The 13342-nt window shown below is 45.9% G+C and overlaps 1 protein-coding gene across 2 annotated transcripts; it reads right to left on the reverse strand.

The window, feature by feature from the left end:
- Positions 1-681: 681 nt before the first annotated feature.
- SLC25A27 (solute carrier family 25 member 27) lies at positions 682-13324 on the reverse strand. 2 transcript variants are annotated; one of them, XM_074820825.1, is made up of 9 exons: positions 13108-13324; positions 11569-11760; positions 10714-10798; positions 8721-8843; positions 7850-7962; positions 4869-4953; positions 4126-4218; positions 3681-3783; positions 682-2309 (listed from the first exon to the last, which is right to left on the reverse strand). In XM_074820825.1, the coding sequence occupies exons 1-9, from the start codon at positions 13208-13210 to the stop codon at positions 2238-2240; spliced, it is 969 nt and encodes a 322-aa protein (XP_074676926.1). In that variant the 5' UTR covers positions 13211-13324; the 3' UTR covers positions 682-2237. The 2 variants fall into 2 exon arrangements, 1 of the variants encoding a protein (XP_074676926.1); XR_012622817.1 differs by lacking the exons at positions 682-2309; positions 3681-3783 and having other exon boundaries at positions 4146-4218; positions 4336-4953.
- Positions 13325-13342: the final 18 nt, after the last annotated feature.

Raw genomic sequence — 13342 nt, forward strand, 5'->3', positions numbered from 1 at the left:
CCCCGCCGCAGCCAACCTCTCAGCGGGGCAGAGGCGCCTGAGGCGCGGGCTGGGCGCGCGGGGCTGCGCCTCCGCCGGCAGCGAGGCCCCGCCGCAATCCCGCCTCAGGCTCCCTCAGCGCCGGAGGCGGAGGCCGCGCTCCTCCTGGCACCGGCCGGTCCGCGCCCTCCATCTGCAGCCGGTCCGTGGCACGGGACACCAGCCTCGGCCGAGGTGTGGCTGGCCCAGCCATCTGCAGCGCGGGCAGGGTGACACCGCGCTGAGGGGCAGCAGCGCCCGGGGCCGTCCTGCCGAAGGACAAGCCAGCCCTTCTCAGGGCCTTGGGAAGCGGCAAACGTGGATGCTTGGTTTGGTGGCCCCCTCCAGATAGCCTGGACTGCCACACTGCTCCGTTCGGGCTTCACCGACCCTTTCTCAGGCCACAGAAGAGTCCACCCCAGGAACCTCAGTGCCATCCTCGGGCTAACTCTTGGCTTCTGAAACTGAAGCTGCGAAGTAAATAAATATGGTCCAGTGCTTCACAGGGTAGAAACTTCTCCTTGAAAAATTTGAAATTACGAAACACTAAGAAGTAATGCAGAAAGTGGCAAGTATATATATATATTCAACTTACTTTTTAATACAAAACGCTAGGAATCAGCACTGACAAATCTCTTTAGTGTTTCACAGTCCAAAAAAATATTTAAGAGTTAAAACAGTTTTTCACTACAAGACTTAAAATTACTTTCTTCAACGCAATAGCTCAGGTACTTCTGCATGTCCATCATCAGGGTTAACTGAGTAACAGGATTGCAGGCAGGACCACTCAGGGTGTAACTGAAGAAGCAGCTTAGACTGCTATTTTATAATCACTGGTGATGGTGTGCAAGAAGAACTCAGATTAGTTTCTGACGCTGACAACTAGAAACATAACAGTAGTTCAGAACAAAAACTATTGACCCCCTAATAATGGTGAGATGATTTTTTTCCAAGCTGGAATCACACACCCAAATGCGTGCAGCCACGACAGATTTACAATAAAATCAAAAAGTACAAGTGCAAGCCAAGAAGATACCCAAACTCTATTTAATCAGAAATTGGCACATTGAAGATACTAGTTGCAAAGGCTAGTATAGAAGAAATCCCGACTATTTACTCAGAGAGCTAAGGCTTGTACAGCCATCTCATTACCAGATACTGCTAAATCAAAGCCAGCTTTGTTCTGTCTACATTATGATGCTTTCACACCGCCTTTGTGCCTCCTGATTGCCAAAGATAAGCCTAATGGCAAACAGCAGTAGTCCCCTTCCTAGGAAACCTGGAAAGCTTGAGGTTTAAAATAAAAGAATCACTCCTATTCAAACATTTTGTGTTTTTGAAGAGAAGATCGTATTTCCACCTAGATTTGAAAGGGGCAGAGTGCGAATTTCTGTGGAAAAGTGGTGCTTGAATGACCCAGTCTGCCACGTCAGCACTGGGACTCTCAGAGGAGAAGTAGTTGAACTCGGTCCTACGGACAGCATGTGTATTATGAGTCCTTCAAGAGGGGCAGAGCAAACTCTGCGTTTGATTTCCTGGGTACAGGGCTGCGTTTCACTTGGGGGGTGTTACCAAATGGTGGACTGACCAGGTCAGGCTGTCTCTGGGAAGTAAGAGGGACACAAACCCTTTCACCTTTTGTGCAAAACAAATTTGAAATCAGGTAAACTGCTCTAGTCTTTTTCAGTCCCTAGCACTACAGGCTCGGTTTACTGAGGCATCAAACTAAAGAGGTAGTTCTTCACGTGTGTGCAAATGTAATAGTAACAAAAGTTCCCAAATCATTTTATAGACTGTTTAGCCACAGCAGATGTTCAGCGCTGCATTGTTCAACCTGCTCTTGTCCTTAACAATAGGAACCATCTCTATTATCAAACAAGCAAACAGTATTATATTCTACTTGCTTGGTACATTTGGGTTTTACCTCTGTTTACTGTTTCAGAAAGCTGATGCTGGCTGCCAGTTGAAGTATTTTGTGACAGTTTTATCCTGTGGATAACTTACATTTCATAGAGCTGTCTGACAAGCAAATAGTATCCTTAAGTCATGGCTACTCCTAACCAGTAAGGACTGGGTTTGAGGCAGCAACCTGTACATGTTATCCTACTGCCAATCGCCTGAATGAGTTAGTTCCCTGTGGGGTCAGGATGCCTCGTGCAATGAGAATTTGGCTTTCTGATTCTTCTTTGTTTTATGAATACTGAAGTGGTTTCATGATTTTAAAAAGAACTGACTCCACAGATCCTTCTGACTTGTTCATATGTAAGCCAGAATACCAGTGACCAAGGAGCCTGTGAAAGCAAACACTGAAGTTAGAGGCTTAAAACAGAAGGGACCCAATAAATAAACCCATTAAACTGTCTCCTCTTAAAAATCGTATTCTTAAACTCAATCTCATGTTATGTCTTTCATACAAAACTCGTAGTTTTGCATATTTGGACCTTTGATCTTCAAGGTCTTTTCCAACTGAGACAATTCTGTTGATATGGTTAGGGTTGCCCAGTCCTTCATAAGACACCGAAACCTTTATTTCTCAGCTTGTCACCCCATAAATGTTTGACCTGAAATGTTTCATACTTGGGGGCTACTTCAGGCTGAATGCTTTTAAAATTTTTTTTAAAGGGTTTACTTGTTCTAGAAACTTAATCATAAAATTACGTGGTTCTCCTTGCATAAAATTTATATCCTGAACCTCTTTAGTTAAGATAGGGGTTTTTTTGGTTTTTTGTTAGAGCAATAGATTGGTGTTTGTCAAAAGGCTGCCTTGTGTCTAGGAAAGACCTTTTCCTGCTCCTCAGAAACACCTGTTAAACATTCCCCAAATTACAAGCCTTTGGGAAAACTAAGTTGGCGCATGCTCCGTGGAAACTGCGAGTAGTAACCTCACAAAGAGCCCATCGATACTGAATGTGCTCTGGCTCAGGGGACTGAGCAGAACCTTCCTGTAATTGCTCTTACCAGAGGGTGCTGGCCACCGTTGTGCCCAGTTAAATTAGAGAAGGGAGGCTTTTGCCTTCGATCATAGTGCTCAGTCTGGTAATTTAAACAGTGTCAAGACCTTGAAGCCAGCTGGCAGAGTCTAGACATAGTCATACTGTTAAATTCTTATAGACTTAAAAAAAAAAAAAAAAGGTGGTCACATCTAAATTTGTATTGGGAAATGTCCCTTGCCCAAACTAAAAGCCTAGTTCTAGTTCCCAGGCTCCAACTACTGCTTGACAGATGTGGCTTTAGCGGCCCAGCTGCATGCAGGAGGAAGCTGCCAGCCTGAACACAAAAGGGGCAAAAGTGAGACCCACGATGGAGGAGTAATAAAGCAATTCTGGGATCAGGAGAGAAGGAGAAATGAAAGTATGAGGAATGCAAAGGGAGTCCAGGTCTGGGAGTAAGAAGGGAACAATGAAGAGTTTGTGGAAGGGAGAATGGAGGGAGCCTGAACTTACTGAAAAAGCAAGGAAAATCACTAGCAATTAAGCAGGACAGCATTTTCCAATGCACACTGCATGCAGTTGTTTCATCCACTACATTCAATTATGCTAACTGCAGTTAAATAAATTGAGAGACACAAATAGTTTTGAAAAAGTGTTGGCACAGAAAGAACGCCTCACATTTTAATGACACATTGTTCAACTGTGTTGTAAAGAGAGTTAAAAGGCACTTACCATTCTCATCCAGGTTGGTATAAATCCTTTGTATAGGGACATAAACCCTTCACCCTGTATAGTTTGAATCAAGCAGTCCGTGGATGACTTATACAGCAGACCTCTAGGAATGTGCAAGGAGAACAAATAGTGTTAGGATTACAAATATGCAATTTTAAAAAATCCCACCCTCCCCCCAAAAAATAATCTGTATCTGATAAATTTGTACAAGCAATAGCTCTTTTGTAAACTCACTGGAGTCTAATCAGAACTGAAATCCACTGAAGTAACTGGGTATGCTTAGGTGGCCATCACAACAACGGCCCCTGGACATTTACTAAATCAGTAAAATGATCATCAGGAAGGTGAAGAGCAAATTAGAAACTTAGCACTTCACTCCCAGTGAAATCAGTGAGACTCGGGGTTTCAGTTTCCGACTGAAAGTCGGTCTCCCAAGTGTCCATACCTTCCCTGCTTATCTCTTGGCTGGTTCATTATCCGGGTTTTGACCACGTCAGCAGGAGTTCCCAGAACAGCAGCTACCAGGCCAGAACAGCCACTGTCAACAGCAACAGGTACTTAAAGAAGAAACTAAGATTTATCATGACAATTTAAGCCTCATGATATTCTAATGTATAATATAGTAAAACAGTTATCATAAAATCATAAGTAATACCTCATAACTTAACATAAACTTGATTTGGGAGGAGGTTTGCTAGTATTGCTCTTGCTCAGATGTCCTCCCAGCACCGTCTTCCCTCACCTCTGTGTGCAATTCTGAGGCAGGGATAAAGGACCCACAATAAGCAGTGTATCATATTGTTTATATAAAGCAGATTTCTTCATAATTTAAGGGAGTAAAAGAGGTTGCTCTGTAGAGTTTATATTGCTGATTCTTACAGTTTGCTAAAATTAAAACTCTGTTAGATAAAATAGTAGCAATTCTAGAAAAGTGAAAATTCCCGTGCTGTCACAGATGTGTGAGGCGTTTAAATGCATCAGCAAGGCACTTCTGGTGAGGGCAGTTTTGTAGCAACGGTTGCATCCTTTGTCTTGTGTCTTTTATGCAAAGATGTCCTCTCAGGCAAAAAATAAAAGGAGTTATAAAGGTGCATTTTCAGGACCAAAGAATAGAGGCTTCTGCTGGCACAGAGAGGCAGATCAAGACAGTGAGGCTGCAAGAAAAGGGGTAATCGGGGAATACAGCACCTGGCAATACTGTGAGTCACACTATTGTCCACAAGCGGTGTGTTCAGAAGCAAAAAGTGTTTCACTGAGTCGTAAGTGGTCAGATCTGTAAAGAGGATAATGAGAAAAACCAGCATTGTCAGAAGGAAATGGTGCCTGTGTTGTTCATTACTGACATAGGATGGAGGCTTGGCAAGACCTAAATTTCCAGTGCAGCTTCTCCCGTTGGCACAGCTAGCACTCTGCCCCCAGTTTCTGATGACGGTTGTGGCACCTACGTCCTGTCGTTAGACGTGTGAGTATGTGCTCCCTTCTACTACTGTCTTCTCTGATTTACCCTACAAATGATAGAGGACCCCAAATGGAAAATTCTACAAAATAACTCATTAACCAAACCCCCAAAATGTCACAATTAGGACAGCTTTACCTCTCCCACCTCTCTGCAAGTGTTATGTAAGAACCGTTAGACAAAAAAAAAACCAGATGATGTCATGGAAGTTATATCATGTTCTTCTGAAAGAAGACATGAGTTACAGTGTCTGGGCATCTGAATGAAAGACAGCGATCTGAAAGTTAATAGCAGATCTGGGTTACATTTCCAACGTCCTGACCTTAAAATTTAGGAGCCCAGCCTACTAGCCAGGATGACCCTCCTAGCACTTTGTAGTGCTTTACAGCCCAGACGTAGCCAGGGGAGATCATTTCCCACTTGTAAAAGAGTTTTTACATGCTGAGACTGCACATTAATGTTGTGTATGGAGATACATGCTTTAGTTAATAGTCATTCTGTAGCCCTCATTTAACAGCTCCTGCTGCCAACATCCATCCAGTGATTCCTTCACTGATGCTTAGCAAGGTGTAAGCTTACACCACCTCTGGTTTTCTATATTTGAGGATATTTTTTGGTCATGCTGCTAACATATCCCTGTGCTGAATGATGTAGAAATTAGCAGCTGTCATGCCAAAGAAATTTAAGCATGCAAAATAAAAAAATTGCCAAGACGATGCTATAATATGTGCCACCAAGCACAGAGCAAGTGTTTATGGTGGGCACTGACAGGCAGTGTCTTTCGGTTTCAAAGACATCTTCCTCCTTACTTTATAAACAGAACCTCAGTAGAGAGAGCAAAGACTATCCAACATATCCTAGCAGTTTTGGAGAGACACAGGAAAGCTCTGCCTATATGTGGAAGGAGTGAGTGCTTCTTGGATAAGCCAAGCACTCAGACAGCTGCTTCACCTTATAACCCTCAGTCCCTGCCTGAACCACACTGTAGGTGTACCTGTCTGCTGCTCCATCACACCATGCCTGGGCTGTGGACCTTGTTGATCTGGACACTGACCCATGGACCATTTCCCTAGCTTGATCTTGGATCAAGCCACCTTATCGGATGACGGAAAGGCTGTGGATGTTGTCTACCTTGACTTTAGTACTTTGACACTTTGACACTGTTTCCCACAGCATTCTCCTGGTGAAAATGGCTGCTTGTGACTTGGATGGGCACACACTTTGCTGGGTAAAAAATTGGCTGGATGGCCGGGCCCAAAGAGTTGTGGTGAACGGAGTTAAATCCGGTTGGCAGCTGGTCATGAGTGGTGTCCCCCAGGGCTTGGTTTTGGGGCCACTCCTGTTTAACATCTTTATTGATGATCTAGACGAGGGGATCGAGTGCACCCTCAGTAAGTTTGCAGACGACACCAAGTTGGGTGGGAGTGTTGATCTGCTCGAGGGTAGGGAGGCTCTGCAGAGAGACCTGGACAGGCTGGAGCGATGGGCTAAGGCCAACTGTAGGAGTTTCAATAAGGCCAAATGCCGGGTGCTGCACTTGGGCCACAACAACCCCCAGCAGCGCTACAGGCTTGGGGAGGAGTGGCTGGAGAGCTGCCAGTCAGAGAGGGACCTGGGGGGGTTGATTGACAGCCGGCTGAACATGAGCCAGCAGTGTGCCCAGGTGGCCAAGAAGGCCAATGGCATCCTGGCTTGTATCAGAAATAGCGTGGCCAGCAGGGACAGGGAAGGGATCTTACCCCTGTACTCGGCACTGGTGAGGCCACACCTCGATTACTGTGTTCAGTTTTGGGCCCCTCACTACAAAAAGGACATTGAATGACTCGAGCGTGTCCAGAGAAGGGCAACGAAGCTGGTGCAGGGTCTGGAGCACATGTTGTACGAGGAGTGGCTGAGGGAACTGGGGGTGTTTAGTTTGGAGAAGAGGAGGCTGAGGGGAGACCTCATTGCCCTCTACAGCTACCTGAAAGGAGGTTGCAGAGAGCTGGGGATGAGTCTCTTGAACCAAGTAATAAGCGATAGGACAAGAGGTAATGGCCTCAAGTTGCGCCAGGGAAGGTTTAGACTGGCTGTTAGGAACCATTTCTTTCCAGAAGGGGTTGTTGGGCGTTGGATTGGGCTGCCCAGGGCGGTGGTGGAGTCCCCATCCTTGGAGGGGTTTAAGAGTCGGGTTGACCCAGCACTGAGTGATCTGGTGGAGTTGAGAATGGTCAGTGTGAGGTCAATGGTTGGACTAGATGATCTTCAAGGTCTTTTCCAACCTTGATGATTCTGTGATTCTGTGACCTGCTGGTGATCACTGAGCTCTGTCTGACCCTGGTGCCTCTCACCAGACCTGATGCTGGCTCAGCTTCCTGACTTGGCCTCAGGCCTGCCTTGTCACCACACACTTTCCTGAGGATCTGGATCTTGGTGGAAACTGGCTGCCTTTGCTGGCTCTGCCCTGCTCACCTTGCTTGGGCACCAGGGAGCTGGGTCGTGGCTGGTGAGGTCCTTGCTCAGCTGGCTGTGGGACCCCCTCAGCTCCCAGCTCACCACCCCTCAGGCTCAGGCACAAACTGTTATTTTTAAGCAACTTGATTTCCACAGGAACAAAATGCTCAAGGCAGAAGTCACTTGCAGTGCGCTTTAAACAGGTCCCCAGTGTAGATGACCAAGAGACGAAGACTGGGGGAGCAGCCGTAAGTGCTGCAGACCAAGTTATGAAATTTACCTCCCATGTTCACCAGGGCAGCTCTCTGGACATTTGGCACCCATCCAGCCCAAAGCCCCCGTATTCCTCCTTCAGACAGGATCTTCATAAATGCATGGTGCACTCCTCGAAACCTGAAATCAATATGCAACGAATAAGTAGAGAGCCCGGCTATGGAGAAATCTTTGCATATTCCAGCACTTTGCTGCGCCAGGTCCTCACATAGGAAAGGCGATTTATACCTATAAGGATCTTGCCCTCTGGATCGATTTTTTTGATCCATTTTTAGATCCATCTTTGACTTTCATGCAGTGGTATTTTACCAAACATACTGGTTGCCCTGGTAAGCAGCAATCTGGTTGCTAGTGACAGACAACCCTTTGATCCCACAGCTGGGTTGCAATGCTGGATGTACGAGACACCAAAGGATGCCAGCAGTTTCGGATGCAAAGAGCATCCTGGTATCTGCAGGAGGGTCTTAAGCCCTGCTGTCTGCAGGTGACCCAGCCCTTCCCTGTGCCTGTGCATCCTGCACGAGCCATTTTCCCCATCCTTTTTCCAGCTTCCCTTCTTCAGAAAGCATCCTTCCATCCCCCTGGCGGAGCGCTGGCATGGACATACTGCACATGTAGGATAGGCCAAAGGGTTTGTGATCTGTGGGACCAATACATCAGAATAAGGAAGGCGAATATAAATGGAATAAGGAGGAAGTCTTGGATCCCCCACCCTCTGTGCTGCCCAGAGCCATCGTGTGCCTCCCAGGCACTGCTCTTCCCCCAAAAGGGCTCAGAGCCACTGGGGAGAGGGAGTGGCAGAAAACAGAGACAACCACACCCTCGGTCAAAGAGTACTCATTAACAGGCAAAAACTGCCAGCTTTGAGAGGAACTGACCGTAACGGCTTTCCTTCCAACTTCCTTTTTCCTTCCATCTGCATCTGCACCTTCACCAGATCAGTCGGGCTAGCGAAAAACTGTCCAATGGCACCCGCAGACATGCCTCCAACTACAGCTTTCCTGCCAAACAGGGAGAAAAAATGTGCTCCAGAATACACTGAAAATCTTCACAAATTGCAGTGCTCAAGCTGAAGAGTTCAGCAGCACGACCCAGGGGAACAAATGTAAATGGTTATTACTTATACTAACAGCCAAAGTTAAGGTAATAATTGTGGCGACTGCAGGTAGTTAAGGTAGTCAATAATATTCTGTTAATTTTAAGAAAGGGTTAAAACTTATCTGGGAAAAAAAAATCAAGTCATTATACGTCACCAAGATGCTCTGCTTCCTCTCCAGGTTGCATTATGCTCATTGCTTCAGTTTTAAAGGCAGGATGGCAAGGTACACAAGTAAGGGATGGTACTCCGTGTATTATAATATCTGAATGCCTATTTGAAATTCTAAACTGCTTGCTGTTATATAAAACTTTTCTTTATCTCCCATCGCTACTAGATGAGTTATATTAATTTTCTAGTTCTGCTTATTTTTCTTGAACCAGAAATTTCAGTGTTACCTACAGTTTCCCCTTCCTGTAGCACCAGGCATGACAAGTATTTTGTATTAGATTTTATAATTCCCATCCTAAAAACAGTCACATTTTGGACCCAAGATTTGCTTTTGGAATAAAATACTTGATTGGATATGGTAAAGTGTATGACTGACATTTTGACAATAAGGATTTCACAATTAGAAATTAGCAATTTTTTCAAAACTTCTGTAAAAATCTGCTCATTCCCCACAGGCAAAGAGTTAATTCTGTGGCAGTATGCCACTTGCATTGTGAAAAAAGGGACTGAGTGAGATTTAACTGTTGCTGAATTAAACTTGCAAAACAAAGACTTTGGTTTTGCTGTTAATAGGGATCATTTGCCTCCTTGGGAAGGATGCACAGATTTACCTTAGGCTGACATCTGTCATACACATGTGAACAAAATAACGTTTTTTCCTTCATGACCTGCCTCTTCAGTAGCTGGGAACTTTCCGTCTCTCAGGCTAAGATACAACACCAGAATCAGCAAACCTTCCTATCGCCCTTGTTTATAACCCAATGGCACAGTAATTTCTTACCCAGGCAGTATGACAAGCAGCAAAACAGCGAAGTGTTGCCATACTGCTGCTGCCCAACGCCTAGTGGGACCCATCCCTTCGGCAGCTGGAAATCTGAGATGTACCACCCCTCACTTCTTTTCTGCAAAGCTCCAGAGGATAATTGAGATGTCCATCATACCTTTGGAAATGTATCCTCACCCCCTGTGGAGCAAATCAGGCTCTCGGTTGACCTCAGAGCTGAGCAGGGCACAAGCTTGGCTCAGCTGAACCTCTGGTTTGCATTACCCAGGCAACTAACTGTAGGATTAGTCATGGCTACTCACGCTGGTGTCAGGTTTGTGCAATTGCTCACAGCTTCTCCAACAGCCGTTACACACAACTGCATGGTCAGCCACGACTCACCCGCACTTCCCAACATCCCCTGGCCCATGTGGAAATAAAAGACCTGCCACTACATCACAGACCTTGAGTCGTGGTAAAGCTTCCCTGCCTCCACCCTCATCCAGGCTAATTCCTGCCCGCTCAGGACAGCTGCTCCTATCAATGCGGTTTATCACGTTTCTCCATCTCTTTGGTAGAGTATCCTTATTAAAGAAATCATGGTCTTAGTTAAGACTCTGACAAGCGTATTTCAATATTTCTTAGTCCTGTTTCCAGCTGAATGAAAAGATACTGCCCTGAAACTAAAAATCAGAAAGTCCATATCAGTGCTTAAACTCCTATTTTATATTTACCCTCTTTAGGGTAGGCAAGCCATGAGGAAAAGACATCTTTTAGGGCTGTAGGACTCCTACCGTAAGGACAATCCCAAAAAGGCAAAAGCATAAATATGCAACATTACCAGAAAGGAAAGCTTTCATCCTCAGACCTGCCAAGCACGGAGTCACGGAGATGTTCATACGCAACCATCCGAACACCAGAGTACACTGGAAAACAAAAGTGGGAAACAAATCCTGGGTCTGCCATTTCTGGAGGTGATGCTGTGATAGAGAGGTGGAGATTGGTTCTAAAGCACTCTGGAGCTTGCCTGGGTGAGCTGGTCACTACTCTCCTGTTCATGATCAAAATGGGGAAAGTGAGGGGTCTCGCCTGGTAGCAGTGCTAGAGCCAGAATTTTTTAGCATCAGAGAATGGCTCTGGCTGAGCCGTACGTTTGCCAGGAGGCAGCATGGCATACGCCCACAAGCTGAGGAGATGCAACCGCATTGCTTCACCCTCAGCTGGTGCCAAGCACAAAACCTCCCACAAGTGCTTTTGAGGTTTATTGCTGTCACCATACTTCCAAATAAAACAGAAAGCTGTTACCTGTGGCCAAACCGCTAATGCATTTCTTCATCCTAGCACTTGCAACCTTATCTTTTTTTCCCAGCTCGTCCCCACTTCCCTCAAATAAAAGATATTTATTGTTCTGAGGGCTCTTGAGTGACTGCTTGCACTGAAGACCTTCCTGCAAAGACGACAGGGAAATATTTTGTTTTCCCAGAAGCCAGAATAAGGCTGTGCAGAAATAGGCAAGAGTGGGAAGAGGTGATACTGAGCCAGAATCCTGTATATTTCGAAGTGGGATTGCAGTGTAGACTGAAGAAGTCCTCGCAGATATATTTAAAGTAAAAGAAGATATGGCAAGCTCACTCCAAAAGGCTGTTGGCCACAGACTGCAGGACCCCGACTTGTCCCATCACAAGCAGATAATCACCTATGTGGCGGTAGACAGCCGGCGTGGCTCCTTGCCAGAGCTTTCGTAAGCCCTCCTCTTGCACGATGCCAGCCGCAGTGCGCAGCATGCCGCGGTAAGGGACTGCCTGGCCAGCGGCAGCTCCATGGCGATGAACGGCAGCTTCACCTTGGACCTGCAGCCGAGTTTTTGTGAGATCCAGGGGAAATGTCACTGAAGAGAAAGAGCAGGGAACAAACGTGAATACGAGTGCAGCTGCAGGGAGACCTACCATGCTGGTAACATCTGGGCCACAATCCACCCTGCCAGGTGGCCAAGGGGTCTGTGCAAGTACCAGCAGGCAGCAGGGACAGTACCCAACAGGTGTGCAGGCGATTCGTGGAGAACAGGAGATTCATGTCCAGATCTGTTAGAAGTGGCTCTGGGTATGAGTAACCAAAATACATTCCTGTCAAACACCAAGTCTTTCTCCCTTATTTCTTTTTACAGATTTGTTATGCAATATGTGTACTTTCCAATAGACTCTGGATTAAAAATCCTGTTCCAGTTACTTCCCCTGAATAAAGATCAGTCAAATCTCTTACCATCGAGTGTGTGGCCTCTCCAATTCTGCCTAGCATAGTGGCAGGAACAACCTCACAGTGGCTATTATAATGCAGACACACATGCAGGCGAGCACCTATCCTACAAACCGCCCTAAAACATGCTGCTTTGCTGATGCAGACACAAAAATCATGATTAGCCTGTTATTTCTCTGAAATAACTGGTGGCCAGGGAAAGTGGTCCAACTCAATCTCAGCTTGCCAGATTCCCAGCTTCTCCTGAAACAGTTTTGGAACATATTTGCTGCCCCTAATTTCAGTTTCAGGACACTGGGTGATGGACCTTCCCAGCCATTAAGTTTGGTATTTATGTTTAAAGATTAGCAAAGATTGAGAAGTTACAAATCATTAGAGCAAAGGTTTGCCTGCAAGAGCTTATAGAAATTACATAGAATATGCTGAGAAATATTCCAAATAAATTACTGATCACAAAGTAGTGCTATGCAGATGCCAGGGTGCTTCTTTCTCACATTTCAGGAAGCAGTTTATTATAGTCCATTTTTACAGACATGTCCACTGTAACCAGAAACATAAGATTCCATTTTTCTTTGATTAACCTGCATTAACTATGAAAAGCAAATTCCTGAAGAAGTCAGCCCCTTGCTACTAACTTAGGCAACAGATCATCGTCCTGCCTCTTAGTCTTCTTCCAGAAACCCAACAAGCACAAAGCTTAAATTAGTCACAACTGCTCTGGGTTAATGTCTGCAGCCCTTCGGTCTCAGAGGCAAAGATTTTGACCTAAAAAATCCCTCCAGCCACAGTCAGGTGGCATAAAACACTCGCAAGCCTTAAACTATCGAAGTCACGACAAGCAGAGTGGAACAAACAGATTTGCTGGAGCGGAAAAGCCGGAGCGAACACCGAGGAATGAGGCTCCTGGGGACTGAAGTTCCCCCTGCCCCCCATAAGTAAATTTTTAACCCCTTCCCTCTCAGAAAATCACGGTGAGTTGTACCTAGTTCTGCCACAGCCGCTGCACAGGCTGACAGAGCGAATTTGCTGGCCCGGGGCCATCTCTCTGGAAGAGGTAAGCTCTTCTCTTCTTCTGCAGGTGACATCTAGCGTCTAACATGGAACAAGGCAAACCAGCCACCCTGCGAGGGTCTGGAGCAGAAGCAGAGCCTAGCTCAGCTCTGTTCTGGGTCGTTTAGGAGACAAATTGCTGAAGGTCATGTTTCTCCAGCGCCAGC

Source organism: Strix aluco, chromosome 3, assembly GCF_031877795.1.
Source record: "Strix aluco isolate bStrAlu1 chromosome 3, bStrAlu1.hap1, whole genome shotgun sequence".
NCBI lineage: Eukaryota > Metazoa > Chordata > Aves > Strigiformes > Strigidae > Strix > Strix aluco.